General features: G+C 51.6%; 1 protein-coding gene across 2 annotated transcripts in view; it reads right to left on the reverse strand.

Annotated features, from left to right (window-relative positions):
• Positions 1-16,438, reverse strand: part of DSCAML1 (DS cell adhesion molecule like 1) — a 422,409-nt gene that overhangs the window by 89,262 nt on the left and 316,709 nt on the right. For both annotated transcript variants that reach the window (XM_049856636.1, XM_049856637.1), the window contains exons 9-11: positions 5,290-5,568; positions 4,762-4,881; positions 3,689-3,865 (exon numbers count right to left, since the gene is read on the reverse strand). In XM_049856636.1, the coding sequence (XP_049712593.1) occupies positions 3,689-3,865; positions 4,762-4,881; positions 5,290-5,568 (576 nt within the window). The remainder of the gene's footprint in view (positions 1-3,688; positions 3,866-4,761; positions 4,882-5,289; positions 5,569-16,438) is intronic.

Raw genomic sequence — 16,438 nt, forward strand, 5'->3', positions numbered from 1 at the left:
TTTCACAATTACTAAGTGGCAGAGCTGAGATTTGAACTCAGGTCTGACTCATTCTAAAGCCTGTGTTCTTAGTGACAGACCTTTATTGCCCATTTTGAAGTGTGCTCCACGAACATCTGTTGAATTACCATTGGGAACAGTGGGGATCAGTGGGGTAGATACCACCCAATGGAGGCCAGCTACAAATGCCCAATTTGACACTTGAATGCTACGATGTATGTTCCCTTTAATGTATTTACTTTCTAAGTTCTGTTTGGCCAAAGTGGGGATTAAGGTCAGTTTGCCTCCTGGGAGTTCACAAAAGTGTGAGCTGCAGCCATACTGGGTCAAAAATTTGCTGAGTGTTTAGACGCAGTTGAAGTAAGCCTTGAAATAGCTTTGCCAATGGTAGGTTCTGCAAGTAGGCCGGAAGGAGTGCTGGTGTTGAGTGGGGGAGTTTGAGATGGACTAAGGGGTGACTAGGGATGGTTTTCTACCAATAATCTCATTGATGATCATGTGCCCAGGTCCTGAAGATCCTCCCCTGCCTGCCTTTAAAGTAAAACCAGAGTTGGGGGAGATGGGAGAAAGATAAAGAGGAATGAAGGAGGAAAACGGCAGATAGAGGAAGAAAGAATGTTCAAGGGGCGTACATGAGGCTGGGTTACCCTGGAACAGCATACATGGAAGCTCTCAAAGAAGGTCAGTAACCCTCTCTCAGCTGCTACACCCTCAACATTGTCACAAGAGCATCTTTTGGCAGCCAGATAGCAGGCAGAATTACTAGGCCACTACAAAAAGATAGACTCTCCACTCCAGACAGAGGTCCTGGCCATGCTCGGCCCTCCATAACCCCTTCACTTGAGACTCAAATGCCCTTGGCCCTGCCTCCTCCACTCCTGCTGGTCTGGTCTAGGGGCCTCTGGTGCTGCTGGGTGGGGCCCTGGGGAGAGTGAGGTTGGAATGGAAGGGGGCATCTGTGACAGAGAAAGGGTGTGAGGGAAAGGTCAGTTGAGGGAGCTCACATGTGTGTGGGTGGTGTGTGAGAGTGCGTACGTGTGAGAGAGCAGCTGGAAAACAGCCTGTCAGATGAGGGTTATGTGAGGGTACATGAGAGAATGTGAGGAGAGAAAAATGCCTTTGCTGGAATGTGAGGGAGAGGGTGCAGGAGAGAGGAGCTGGCGGTTTGGAGAGACTTGTGTGTGAGGAAGTGCATGAGAGACACTGTGTTGACTGGCAGAGTGTGTGAGGGGAAGTGTGCTGAGTGGGAAAATATGACCTGGAGGTGTTTGTGAGACTAACAGCTGTAAGAAAGGATTATGTGTGTGCCTTACTGTCAAAAGAGGCAAAGGAAAATGACAAGGCAGCTGAAATTAAGGCAAAGGGGGAAAAAGGAGGGAAACCAGGTCCAGATTCTGTCCACCACTGGTTAGTTGGCTAAGACATTCCCTACCTTTCCCTTGTGTAAAGGGTTGGTACCAGAGGTTAACACCACTGTGTGTATGCGTGTGTGTGTCTGACTTCGTGTAGCATGAGTTCATGAGGCTGCCCTGGATTTACAAAATGTGCCTCCTCTGAAGAGTTCAGAGTTTCGTAGCTGCTGCCTGGTCTGTGAAGTGAGGATGTTATAGAAGAGATGCAGGCCCAGAGAGCTGAAGTGACTTGCCCACAGCCCCCTAGGACATCAGAGATAGCCTGATGTGAGCCTGGGTCTCCACACATGCAGCCTGCCTCCTGGCCACTGCATCATCTGTCACCATGCCCCCTCATGCCTCATCTCCACAGAGAAACCACAGGCCACAAAGCTGGAAGCCACACTTGCTCAGCAGAATCCCCTACCTTAGAGAAAAAGAGCAAAAACCAAAAAAAGAAAGAAAGAAAGAAAAAGAATCTGAGGGTTTGGCTCATCTCTCCTGCTGACAGTGGGGAGAAAAGGATCAAACACCAAGGATGGTTCCATGAGGTGCCTACTATTCCTCTCTCCTCACGCAGGCAGAATTAGCGAAGTTCTCCCTGACTGAGGGATGTAGATTGATTGCCTGGTTTTATTAAGGACAAAGTGCTTTTTGATAGTGTGAGGGAAGAGGCTCCCCAGGGCGGGGATTCCGACGCCTGGAGCTCCCTGAGAATCGATTGCCGGGGCTTCCCTGTCTTGTGCTGAGCTGAACACGGGCTCTGCAAGCGATAAAGACGCTACGATTCTTAAAAGAGAGAACTCCGGGGAGATGCTGGGCAGACCGCTCACAGGGCCCTGCTCTCAGCAGCCTTTCCTACGCGTGTCCTGGAGAGACTGCTGTTAAGAATAATCAAGCTGGTGGCTAAATTTTGATGGCCTGTTGGGAGCTGGTTACCATACTGGTTGCTTTACAGATATTATCTGACTTGCCCTTCACACAGGGATTGTGGTGGTTCAGTGGCAGAATTCTCCCCTTCCCTGTGGGAATTCCCAGTCAACGTGCTTCACGAGCAGCCACCACCTATCTGTCAGTGGAGGTTTGTGTATTGCTACAATGCTGAACACATCTCAACAGCGCTTCCAGACTAAGACGGACTAGAGTAAAGACCTGGCGATCTGATTCCAAAAGCCAGCCAATGAAAACCCTATGGATCACAAAGCTCTGATCCCATTTTGCATGGGGTGCCATGAGTCGATGGCAGCTAACAGCTAACAACAACTCTTCACACAAAACATAGTGGGCTAGGTACCATTATGATTCCCATTTTGTAGATGAGGAAACTGAGATACAGGGAGGCCAAGTAAACCAATCAAGGTCACACAGTAATTAAGTCACACTGCCCAGATTCACAGTTGGCTCAGTCACACACTTGAACTCAGGCTCTTATCACTGCCCTCCATGGCCCATGGCCCATGGCCCATTTCCTGACCTAGGGCCAAACATTCTCTTTCTGACAAGATTTCTGAGACCCGTTACACATAATGTAAAGGGATAGGCTCACCTGGTAGAAATGTATGTGACTTAAAAGAATTCAGGGAGAGCAAATAAATGGCGGACTTCCAGGGCCATGGGGCCAGCTCTCTGTCCTTGGGGTTTTCGAAGCCATAGATAAAGCACCAAGTTATCGTGACTTTTATTCCTCCTTGGCTTTTCCAAAACATCTTCCTCTTTCCATTATTAGTTCTTGTGTTATTTACAACAATTTAGTGAGGCAGGTGGGCTGGGCAGGAACCTCTAGCACAGGTGAGGAAATTGGAGCACAGAAGTGAAGTGACTTGCCCGAGGTCACAAAGATCATAAAGGTAGATCAGAAACTGGGACCCAGGCTTTCTGACCACAAGGCCTTTTTTCTACAGTGTGTACATGATATCTTCTTTTCTAAGTGACAAATATGTTAAACACACACACAAAAAAGCAGGTGTATATTAAAATGCAATATTGATAAATGGAATATGATATCATATGATAACTTTGATACAGCAAATCAGGAGCTTACCATTACTAGGATAGACTGGGTTGAGGCCATTCAGGGTTTGAAGCCTCTTTTTCAGATAAGAGTGCTTTTGAGTCCTTACCTGAGGGTCTCAAGCCCACCTCTGACTAGGAAGCCTTCCAGCCTCTCCTTCACAGATTGAATAATGGAAACCAAGGGAGTAGGTAAAGTGAGAGCAGACAGAGATGGGCCTTAGACTGTGACTGGGGTGGAGGTGGGGGTGGGGGTGCTGGGAGTGCTGCGTGGGGGCAGGACTTACTCTTGACAGTGAGGAACATGGACTTGCTGATGTCAGTGCCCACGCCATTGCTGGCCTGGCAGAGGTAGTAGCCGATGTCCTCCTCCAGGACGTGGCGGATCAGCAGCGAGCTGTTCGGCAGGATCTGGATGCGGCCGGTGAGGGGCACTGGGTGGTACTGCTGGGGGTTTCCACTCCCTGGAAGGAGGCAGCAATTAGCAGGGGCTGTGTCTGTGATAGGGAGTGCACTGAGTGGACTGGAGTGGCCCAAGGAATGGTCCTGATGCCTTTCTCTTGCTGATCTAGGACCATTTTGTAGCAGACCAGTACAATCCCTAAGTGGCTGGGAGCCCATACCACTCCTGCTGAGCAACAGGAGCTCTGATGCTGCTTCAGCTCTAAGGTAATAAGATGGAGTTGGGGGCCTCAGCTCAATGCCTCCCTTGGCACTGAGCTTCTCTCTGAGGTGAATTCCTTCGAGAGGAAGAAATAGTTGTCTTTGGGTCACTTGGTAATTGGCAAAGGAAAAACTTATCCCCCAGGTGGTAGTTGCCTGGTCTTAGCCTAGGAAAGAGGCCAGTCATCCTCCAAGTGGGGGCTTTGTGGCACCCCTTCTCATTCTCACAGTGTCAGCCATGGACACAGTCTAGAGTAAGAAGCTGGTATAGGGTTGAGTCAGATAACGAATGAATCCCTGGAGTGAAGTGGGGCTCCAAGAAGGATCAAGATCCCAGAATGGGTTGACTGGTGAGGAGCAGGGAGCTCTGAGGCACTGGGACTCCAGAATGGGGGTAGGGGAGGAGGGTATGTACACTGAGTTCTAGGGCTGGAGGCAGGAGAGGGAGGTCAAGTCTATAAGAATAAGAGGAAATTTGGTGTCAGCATGACAGCTAATCCTGGTCCACAGACCCTTAGTGGTGGCTGAGGGTGACCTCCATATCAGGGTAGCCTGGGGTCCTCTTAAAGCTCAGAATCCCAGGCTCCCATCCAGAGCTGGGAGTTGTGTGTAGAGTCCAGGGCCAAGTTCCAGCAGAGCATCCTCCCCTCCCCTTCCCTGGCCCTGCTCAGAGATTCTGGCTGAGCCAGGGGCTTACCCTTGGCATGCTTCCACATGACCTTGGGTGGGGGATAGCCATCCACTGAGCAGTTCAGCACCCCAGCTTTGCCGTAGATGCCATCCTGGTTGTTGGGCTGCACCACAAATCGAGGGGGCACTGCAGAAAGAGGGATGGCAGGGAGAGCAGATCTCAGTCTCCAATAAGTCTCCCGGGGCTTCAGGCGTCCTCCAGGCATCTTCAGCCCTGCCTGGATCATTCTAAAGTTGGGGGCCAGCAGCTCCTGAAATTCAAGATTCTGAGGCCTTTTGCTGAGTACTGGGCTGGGAGTTGAGAATTCTGAGTTCCAATCCTGACTTTGCCAATGACTGAGCAATTCCCCTCCCCCGCTTAGGACCTTGGTTTCCTGTCGTGGAAAATAAGAGGTTTGGACCTCTTGATCTTTAAGGCCCTCGCCAGAGGCAACTTCCCACGAACCTGTGATTCACACTCATAATATAGAGAGACCAGGTCAGCAGCTGGCCAGAGCTCCCCTCCCTCCCCCACAGCTGGCCCATCCCTGCTCACCACGCACGATGAGCTGGCGCTCGCGGCTCACGGTGGCAGCAGCATTGCTGGCGATGCATGTGTAGTTGCCATTGTGCTTGAGGGATACGCTGGAGATCTGCAGGGAGCTCATGAATTCCTTGCTCTCAATGGTCACGCCTGAGCCTGAGATGATCACCTGTCCGTCCTTCCTCCAGGTGATGCGGATGGGCATGTCCCCGGAGGACACCACACAGGGGATGTAGAGCAGCTGGCCGATGGAGGCAGGGGGGAACTCAAAGGGCTGGATTAGAGGGGGCACTGGGAAGGCAAGAGGAATGCTGCTGTCAGGGCCCCTACTTGCCCCAGTCTGGCCAGCAGCACTGCCCACCGGCCTCACCTGTGGGCTCCGGGGTGCCTCCCACCACCCCCCCAGAGTGGGCTTTAAAGAGAATCCCCCCAGGGGCACTTGTTCTCCTATGGTGCACACTCTCCTGTGTTCTCCTGGAAGTGCCTAGCTGCCTTGCCATTGTCCCCTGGCTCCATCTCCATACTCATCCAGGCCTGGATTGCCTTCTTGGCCTGGACCCCACCGTCTCTGTTGAGGGGCTTGGCTAGCCTGCCTTTATTCTGACCTCTAAATTTATTCTGGGATTTGATGTATGTGCTTCTAGACCCCTGCTAGGTCCCTGCTGATCCACTGCTCAGCTGCGACCTCATCTTTCCTGCCACTCTTTGACACCCCTGGGCCCACTTTGTCACCCCAGAGATGCATCTCACAGCTCTCTGTGGACCTGGAATGGGTAGAGATGGTGTGTTCCGTATGGCAGAAGAAGAAGGCTGGTGCTGAGATGAGTCCCCGCGTGCACTCCATAGCTGCCCATCTCAAGGCTCAGTGCTGTTCTCTGTTCTCCTGCAGAGGTCCCATCACCCAGCCCACCCTCTCCCTGTGTCAGGTGGTGGACGGACTGGTGGGAGCTTACAGCAGCAGCTGTTTCATCTGGACGCTTTATATGAATTATCTCACTGCATCCTCTCACTATAATGTGAGGTGAGCTTAACTGTCCCCATTTTGCAGATGAGGAAACTGAGGAGAGGAAAAGTAACTTGCCTGAGGTTGCCTGGTCATAAGAGGTGTTGGTAGGATTTGAAACCTGATCTGTATAATCTCCAGATCCAAGCTCTTTTCATTATGCTGCCCAGTTGCCTCTCTGAGTTGTGAGCTACCATGGAATTGGCCTCCTGACTCATGGTGACCCCATACGAAATATGGCCAGTCCTGCGCCATAATTGATCATGGATAGGACCATTGTGATCCATAGGGTTTTCTTTGGTGGATTTTTGGAAGTAGCTCACCAGACCTTTCTTCCTAGTCTTAGTTTGGAAGCTCTGCTGAAACATCACAGCAACACACAAGCCTTCACTAACAGATGGGTGGTGGCTACATTTAAGGTGCACTGGCCAGGAATCGAACCTGGGTCTCCCACACGGAAAGGGAAAATTCTACCACTGAACCACTACTGTTCCCACTTGTCTGAGGAGGCCCCCAAAATGTCTATACCAGAAACCCCCTTTGCCTTATAAGTCAGCTCCTCTTGGATGGTGGCAAAAAGCAGAGAGGGAGATCTATTGTCTTTGAGACCACAGTCAATTGGGCTGGGCAGCTCAGCCAGGCACAGCATCCTCCACACAACTCCCTCCCCTATTGCCCACATCTCAGCCCCTGGGGCCTGTCTGGAGCCTGAGTCCATGGGAGAGGATCCTCCTTTCTCTGCTCTGGCTAGAGCATCAGCCATTATCTTTATGATAACTCAATTAGACCACAGCGACTTCCCCGGCAAGTGGGGGGAGGAAGACAGTGAAGGAGACAGACAATTAGCTTAACAAGGATGAGCACCCAGTAGATGAGATCTCCTTTCTGCAGTCAAATAATTAAATTACAAGGCTGTCCACAGTCCTCTGGCCTTCTCCCAAGCACCAGCCCCACCCCTCCTTGGAAGCCTGCTACTCTCCACCCAATGTCCATCCAGAGTGGCCACAGCAAGGCATGAGTCCTGAGAGGACAAGGATGGATGGCATTGCATGTGTGCCCAAGGACCCCCGGGTGCTCCAAGGATTTTGAGGGCTCAGCTGAGAGACTCCTCTGGAGGGGGACAGGTATTGAGAGAGAAAATCCTCAGCAGCCCTCTGGATCCCTGGGAGAGTTCTCAACCAAGAGGTCTAGGTTTGGAGGAGGTGACATTTAGGGGGGATGTTGCCTCCATAACCTATGGGATGAAAGCCTACTCTTCAACGGGGCTTTCCAATATCATCTCCCACCCTGCTCTTCACTCCAGCCACAGAAGCCCCATCAGCACCCAATGAACACCCACAGCTCCAAGCCATTGCCCATGCCTGTGTAAGCACGACTGGGGGCCTGTTGATCTGTCCCCCGCCATGTGTCTTCCTGGCCCAGTGGCTGGCTTTTGACCTTTTTTATTACAGATCCACCTGGGCCCAAATCCAGTTCCTAAACTACAGCCAGGTTTTCTGGGAGCTCTTGTCATTGTCCCACTCTCCCCATCCCTGTCTCTGGCTGCCTCTTTTCCCTGGGGTGGGACATGGGCTTCCTGGGCCTTGGATATTCCCAGATAGATTTATCTGGAACCCTGACACTAGTTATGGCCCAATGCGATTACTGTGACTTTCCAGAAGATCCTCTTGTTGTGCCTTTGCTGATTCCCTTCTAATTTTTTTTTTTTTCCTAGATCAGATCCAGGACTCTCTAAGCCTCCTTGGACTTTTTGAGGGAATTGCTGCAGAGATCTGCCACCCAGTCCTTAGGTCTAGAAGAACCAGTTGTGGTCCAGTCCTCCTTCCACAAATTCCCAAAGCTAGAGCCCAGCAGGCTTCACGGGAAACTCCTCCTCATCCTTTTATACCCTGCTCAAATGCCACTCCTCTGAGAAGCCTACCCTTCTTCTGCACAGCCCAGCAGCACTTGGTCCACACCTTGACATGGCACTCATCACACGGCAGTAGGGGTAACTGTATTACCACCTTCCCTGGGAGATAGGAGCATCTTCAGGGTAGTGGCGAGGGCATATTTATTTGGCAAATTTTAAATGCCCAATAAATGCTTGTTGAATGAATAAATTAATGAACTGCCTGAATATGATTTCCTAGGTTGGCTTTGGAAGTTCATCTGTGAGGTGGGCAGGAGGTGGGAAGAGCACAGAGCAGTTCACCCAGAACAAGAAGGAGGCTCTAAGCTGCTCCTCAAGATGCCATATTTATGCTGTGGAATTTCGAAACCAGAAGCCTCCCCCTTGGTCCTTCCCAGGGGCCAGGCCCTCGCTATTGTTTAAGAGCGCTACAGACACTTGAACATGAGCAGGTGCAGTCATGGCCAGGGGCAGACTAACCAGTAAATAAGGTACACACAGGCTTAGTTGTGTTTACTTACCAATCTGTAGCGCACAATTTCACATGGGTTTCACTACATCTTTGATGCGGTGAAAAATAAGTGAAATTGTGTACTACCGTAGATTACTAAGTAGGCACAAGTAAGCCCATGCATACCTTGTTTATTAATCTGTCCCTGATCCTGGCAGCCATGTGGAGTAGGACCTGTGAGCAAAGCAAGGAGTGGGAGGTTATGCTGAGAGAGAAGGCTAAGGGGGTGTCAGGCATGGATGGCCAGAGCACCATCCTTCCATTGAGGACAGGGCACGTGGAGAGAGACAGATTGAACTTAGGCAGGAGGATTTGGTTTGGGCAAGGGGAAGACTGTCTCTCCCAGTAAGAAGAGATTCAGATACTGGAACAAGTGACTAAGGCACGTTAATTCATTAATTAACTAATTCATCTAATATTAATGAAATGCCTGCTCTGTGAAGGCATTATGCTCCATGTGAGCTGGACAAAGTACAAACATGCCTAAAATTCAGATGGACCCTCCAGGAGCTTATCATTAGCAGAGAAGGTAAGCTATACCCCCAGCGATTATTAGACAAGCCCTACCTGATTACAGACGCTGGACTCAAAGCAGAGAGGGGTGTCATCTAGTTGGATGGTTGCAGCTTCCTGGAGGAGGTGGCATTTCTTATTTTTAATTTGTTTATTTAATTGTACTTTAGATGAAGGTTTACAGAACAAACTAGCTTCTCATTAATTTTGTGACATTGTTTACCAACCCCATGACCTTGGGCTCCCTATACCAGCTTTCCTGTCTTCTCCTGCCTTCTAGTCCTTGCCCCTGGGCTGGTGTGCCCCTTGAGTTTCATTTTGTTTTATGGGCCTGTCTAATCTTTGGCTGAAAGGTGAACCTCAGGAGTGACTTCATTACTGAGCTAAAAGGGTGTCTGGGCGCCATACTCTTGGGGTTTCTCCAGTCTCAGACCAGTAAGTCTAGTCTTTTTTTGTGTGTGTGAATTAGAATTTAGTTCTACATTTTTCTCCAGCTCTGTCTGGGACCCTCTACTGTGATCCCTGTCAGAGTAGTCAGTGGTGGTAGCCGGGCACCATCTAGTTGTGCTGGATTCAGTCTGGTGGAGGATGTAGTACTTGTGGTCCATCAGTCATTAGGACTAATTTTTCTCTCGTGTCTTTGGTTTTCTTCAAGGAGGTAGCATTGAACTGAGAGTTAAAGGACTCACACGCTTTCAAAAAACGAATGGGTAATGATAGAGGGAAGAGACTGAGTCAAGGAGCAGAGGCCAGCTAGGGGCTGTCACTCCTTTCCAGTCTTCCAGGATAACATTGGTGACTCTTTGAGAGGCTATTTAAGGAGAGAGAGGCCAGCATCCATCCTGGGAGGTCAGACATCCACCTGGGCTGGCCCAGTGTCCCTAGAGCACCATTGTCCTGTGGGAGGCAGATGACAGAAAACTCCAGAACTCCTCGCTCCCCTCTACCACAAATGTTGTTGCCAGGCAGCAGCACCCTCCTGCCCCCCCTGCACCTGCCACAGGTTGACTGGGGCACGTAAGATGCTGTGGCTGATAGATGTCCCCTTAGGAACTCTTTTGTGGGAGTGCTAGGGGCCGAAGCTGCTCACAGAATTCCTTGGTTCCAGTCAAGCATTTCAACATCAATGTAAGTCCACACACAGGGATGACCTGGAGGGAGAAAAAAGCCCAGGGATCCTGGGGCCTTTCTGGGACTTGCTAAATACTTGCAGGAGGGCTGTGAGTGGGAGGCTCTGAGAAACCAGGTGTGGGGACTCTGGGATATGTATGTTTGGCTGCTGCCCAGATATGGGCTGTGTTCTGATCTGTGAACCTCACCGATGCTCAGAAGGTGGACCCCGGCCAATTTAATGTGCCTCTTGTTCGTTTTCCCCCTGTAGGGGAACAATCCCCTTTGGAGGTAGAACTCCCTGGCCACCTCCATCACAGTGACCATCAGGGACCCCTTCAGTGTTATTGCAGTCTACAAGGCCCCCCTTCCTGCCCCCAAGTCCCAGCATTTCCCCAGCCACTAGCCTGAATGTGGTGGTGGTGGTGGGGCAGGGATGTCATGTACCCAGGACCTTCTCTCTAGAAGCTCTGCTCTGGCCACGACCATCTTTACTGAGAGGGCAACTTGGCCACCAGCTTGGCCAGCTTTGAGGGACGTGGGACCTGAGCAAGGTGCTGCAATGGCAAAGAGGCCAGAGCACAAAGTAGTTGAGAAGATACACAGGTCGTGGCGGCCCATTGGTGCTGGGCGACCGTAAACCCTTTACAGTTACTTGCTTGAGAGGGTTGTACAAGTGAGGGTGTGCTGGCCACGGGCTCGCCTCATAAACATTTTATGGTGTCTCTCATCATCACTCTGGGAGACTGAGCCTTTTTATTTACTGCACCTGTTAGCAGAGACTGGGCCCTGCGGGAAGTTGGGGCTTTCCTGGCAAGGCAGCATGGAGACCGGTAAGAGCTATGCCTGGAAGCTAGGACACCTGGATTCCAGACTCTGCTATTCACTCAACTGACCTTAGGACAATTGCCTCCTTACTAGCACCTGCCTCTGCCCCGAGCCTCAGTTTCCTCATCTGCAAAATGGAGGGGTTGGATCAAAAAATCTCTAAAGCCCGACACAGATTTTCAACCTCTGACAATAATAATAATAACCTACTTTAGTTTTCATGCAACTGTCTCTTCTCAGGTAAAGCCTTCCCTGATCACCCACTTTAAAATTACAAACCACTCCTCCCTCCACTTGACACTGTCACCCTCACTTCCTGTTTGACATAGGACATAGTTAACATATTATCCATTTCCTCACTAGAATGTAAGCTCCCTGAGGACAGGGGTTTTTGTCTGTTTGGAACACAACTGTATTGGTGGAATCTAGAGTAGCGCCTGGAACACAGTGGGTGCTCAGTAAATGTCTCTGGATGAATAAATGGATGTGGTGCTTCATCATAATCATCGTCATCGTCATCAAGAGACGTGTCTGTCCAGTAAGGAGGATGCCTGCTGCTACGTTCCTGGCCCCCTCTGCAGAGGGAATGGGGTTGCTGGCAGCACCTTCTGCGGGCCCCCTCCCCCAAGTACAATTAGGCAATCTCCTCCTGTGGACCCTGTGGAGCTCCTTTCTGGTGGATTCCAGCAGGGCTCCTTGCAAACCTCCACCTCTGCCAACAGCAGGCATTTGGCCCCGGGACTGGCTCTCTCTTAAGCCCTGTGATCACAGAAACCCCCTTCCCATTCACCAGGATGGGAAGAGGCCTCCAAAGGCTCCTAAGCATATGGGAGGGACTGGTTTGAGCAATAGCTGCAGCTTAGCATTGAGCAGCTAGGGAAGAAGGAACGTGGGTAGGGATGGTGGGTAGGGATGGTGGGCATTTGGGAGTGAGGGTGTACGTGTGTGTGCACGTGTGTGTACGTGTGTGTGCACGTGTGTGTACATGTGTTCTCTTCTGATTGCTCTCCACAGGGAGTTGGCACTGCCTTCTGGTACCAGCCCTGCTGAGCATAGACAGGGCACCTCATGGCCTTGTGTTGGCTCCAGAGGCCCTAGGAGGCTCAGATGTGGGGATGGAGATGTTCCCTCACACCGAGCCCTGCCAAGCAGCCCCAGTTGCAGCTCTGCCTTCTTAGTTAATTAAACATTCGGCCTGCGTGCCCAGAGAGGCTTTTATACTACATTATTTTTCAGCGACAGAGGGCCCTAAAGACACCAAATCTAGGTTGAATCTGTGAGCCCGCCTCTTAGCATCCTGCCAAGGATCTCACTGAATGCCTGGAGACAGGCACCCGCCTTCCTCGAAGCCTGGCTCTCTCCTGCCAGTCAGTGTTACATGTGCCAAAGCCCAGGCAGCCCTGGAATCACCCTCCACCCTCTCTCCCCGCTGCTCCTCCCGCTTGCCTGGGCCGCAGTAGGATCGCCTGGGCAATATTTCATATGGTACCACCTGCAGTTACCTTTGATGGCTCAGGAATGCTGCCTTGCAGGAGCGTACGGATGGAGGAAACATTTGTGAATATGTAACTGCTAGTATGCGTGTATATACGTGTGTGTGCCTGCAAGTGTGAACAGGTTTCTGTGTGTATATTTGTTGCATGTACATACATATAGACATGTAGCAGCTGTCTGCACGTGCACACGTGTGCATGCTTGTGCGGCGTGCTCTGCTCTTCTCAGCTCAGTGTTTGAAAAATTCATTAGAAGACAAGCAGTCCCAGAAGGAATGGAGTCAGCAGTTGTTTTTCCAGCTCACGGAGCAGCATTGGGTTTTTGCCCCGCCCTGCCTAGGACGGCCCCACAAAATGGTGGGGGAGGGGCTACCATTTTTCTCCAGCATCTAGTGCCCCACCCCACCCCACCTCTCCCTTTTCTGCATTCCAGGTCCTCTGGGTGGGATGCACTGTCCAGCCAGGCAGGGGGAGTGGGCTCTGGAGTGCTGTCCCTGGGCCCATTCCTTCCTCCTCTCAGAGTGGGGCCCCCCTTTCCATGCCCAGGGGCACCTCCTCCACTCCCCTCCTAGGCAACTCTGGAACGGCAAGTCAGCTAATCAAGCAGCGCGATCATAATCAGCTCTGATGGGTTCTTCTGCAAAAGTGCATTCTAATGAGGTTGGGTGAGAGAGCCAGGGAGCCATGGGGACGAGGGACCTGACCTTTAGGAGTGGCAGGGGCAGGGGATCCCAGGGCCCCTCACACAAATGCCACTGCTTGGTCTGGAGAAAACAGGTGGCTACACCTCCTCTGGGGCTGGGCTTCTGAAAAATTTCAGACCCTGGGGCTGGGGTGGGGGCAAGGGGGTTGTGTGCAGGTGTGTATCTACATGCATACACACACACACAAACCCCTGCACACACATGCACTCCTGCACACACAATCCCTACACACATACACACACGCAAACCCCTGCACACACGTGCACTCCTGCACACACAATCCTTACACACATGCACACATACATGCAAACCCCTGCACACACGACACTCGCTTTGTGAGTTGTTTATGAGTGCCAGGCATGTGCTGGGACATGGACTCTGCCCTCTAGGATAACACACACACACACACACACACACACACCCCTTTTCCTCTTCCTGGGAAGGGAGACCCTGTCGCTCGCTCGGCACAATCATAACAGGCCCAGTGAGTCACTGGGACGGAATGCTTCAGATCCAATTCATTAGGACCGATCGTTCCCTGAATGGGACTGAATAATTGATGAGCAGAAGCAGCTTTCAGAACGTTCCGTGTCCTCCGAGGCTCGCTGGAGCCCTGTTATCTTTTTTTTTTTTTTAAGCCAACAAACCTGGCCAAATGCCTGCTGGTGCGGATGGGCGAAGGGAGTAGAGGAAAGGTTAGATGTTTTAATATGTGATGTTTACACTGTAAATTCTCAGTCCACTGCTTGTAACGGGAAATGGATACAGGTGGTCCGCATTGCCGGGAGGGGAGAGGCAGGCCATCGCTACTAAGCTGATTTGCCCAGGATGCCTCCCGTGTCCTGGGGTGGGGATGTGGCCTGGGTGTGGTGAGGTTTCTGCTGGCACAGCAGCACACCTGGGCTGGGTGCAAGGATCAGGCTGGGAAGGTGGCCGGCCTGCCCCTCAGCCTGGCTGGGGTGCAGTGGGGGAAGCCAAGTGCTCTTAGAGTCTCCTTTCTCCCTCCTGGGCCTGAGATGGCCATAGATCCCCATAGTTCTCTCGGGGTGCTGGGTTCAAAGTGATGCTTCCCGGAAAGCCATTTCAACCCAGAAAACCTCCTCAGCTTTAGTTCAGGAAACCCTTCCTGTTTGGCACTGTGATAGGTGGTGGGTCCAGGGGATGCATATGACACGGTCCTGTGCTCTGATAAAGGTGAGCCCCAGGTGACAGGGAGCACAAAGGAGAAGCACTGGCCCAGCCTTCTGCTTTCTGAGTGGTGCGAGTGGTTTATGATCAGCTGCTAACCTAAAGGTTGGTGGTTTGAACCCACCCAGAGGCTCTGTGGAAGAAAGGCCTGGCAAACTGCTTCCATAATGATTACAGCTATTGAAAACCCTATGGAGCACATTTCTACTTTGTATCGCACGGGATTGCTGTGTTGGAATAGACTTGATGGCAACAAGCTTTGTTGCTTATTTTGCGGGAGGGATCTGTTTTTCGAGGTGTCCACCAGACATGTCCACCTGAATGCCCATCATCACACCTTGAAAGGGCTCAAACCAAATGCAGCATCTGTCTCCCGCAACTCTCCCTTCTCCCAGACTTCCCTCTTCCTGCCAACAATGCCTTGTTCAATCTTGCTTCCCATCATGGAGCCAAAGAAGAAAGCAGAGGCCTGGGACTCACTGGGGCAGTCTCTCATGTGTCAGGGCTCTTTCTCAGGCCTGGACCCCTCCTCTCTTTTTCTTCCTTCCCGTGGACCCCAAGGCCCAGGCTACTTTCCTCTCCTCGTTAATGCTGCCCCTTCCCTCTCTTCCCTCGGGGCTGCAGAGGGAACTGGGTCTCTGGCTTCCCCTTTCTCACTGCCCTGGCCACAGATGCCCACGGGAAGGAAGCCCCCAGGTGACAAGAGCTGAGGACTCTCACGGACTCTGGTCTCTCTTCCTGATTCCTTTTCAGGTGGTCCCCAAAGCTCTTTATTCCTGAGGGTGGGGCGTGGCATATGCTCTTCCTCCTAGCCTGGGTCATTTTGGGTTATAGCCTGGGTTTTGAAGTTAGACAGATCTGGGAAAAATTCTGACTCCATATGACAATTTGGAGTCAAATTTCTGTGTCTCAGCTTTTCCCCCTGGAAACTGGGGAGAAAAATGGTACCCGGCCTTAAATGGGTGGGAGGTTATGGGCATTAAATAAAACAAGGCAAATAGAACGTTTAGCTTAGGGATTGGGATGATTTATATCTGTCATATTATAGTGATTGCTGTCTGATGCTAAAGACCAGGAGGGTGCTGGAGACCCAGACTCTCCTGGACTCTCCCCTATGTGGAGCCTCAGGCTGCGGTTGGTCTTCATGCTTCCGGAGCCTCAGGCTCACAGGGGGCCCTCTGCAGAGGACAGCTCACCGTGTTAGTCTCCCAGTGCTTGAGCCCACCCTGGCTGTTCAGCATGACCGTCACTGAGTCAGTGACATCTCACCTCTGGTCTCACTGGCCTCTCTGAAGTCAGACCCAGCAGGGCCCACCTCCTCACCCTGCCCCAGGTCACCCTTCCCTCACACATTGCCCACACAGCCTCCAGACCCATCAATTCCAAAGAACGCATATGAGAGCTTCACACACCTGCACAGCCTCAGAACCAAGGGGACATTGGTCATTTATTTGCTCATTTATATTCATTCACTCATTTAATCCACAGACATTTACTGAATGGCCACCACATACCACGCACTGAGCTAAGGGTCCCCGTACGAAGCACAGACCTGCCCAGGTGAGCATGAAGGGCCCAGGAGGCCACATTAGCAGAGGCCACATTCCCAGTCCTGTAGAAGCAGCCTGAGCCCCATCTCTGTGCCCCAGAAGGGAGTCAGGGCACCCAGCATGCTCCCTCCACCCAGGCCCTGCTGCTCCTGCTCTCTGGCTCCTGCCCTGGAGCCTGCTGCTCATTTCTGGTGTGCCCTACTTAGTTCTTGGTGGCTCCATCTCTATATCAGGGGACCAGTGTGGCTTCTTGCCCAGAATGTGACATGGCTCCTCTTTGTCTGTAACTGACCTCTCATGCCCCTGGGGACAGTGCTTCCTTGTCCTGCTGCCCACTGAGGGAATTGGGACTTTGAGGTGCTCACCGCCC

Source organism: Elephas maximus, chromosome 17 (assembly GCF_024166365.1).
Source record: "Elephas maximus indicus isolate mEleMax1 chromosome 17, mEleMax1 primary haplotype, whole genome shotgun sequence".
NCBI lineage: Eukaryota > Metazoa > Chordata > Mammalia > Proboscidea > Elephantidae > Elephas > Elephas maximus.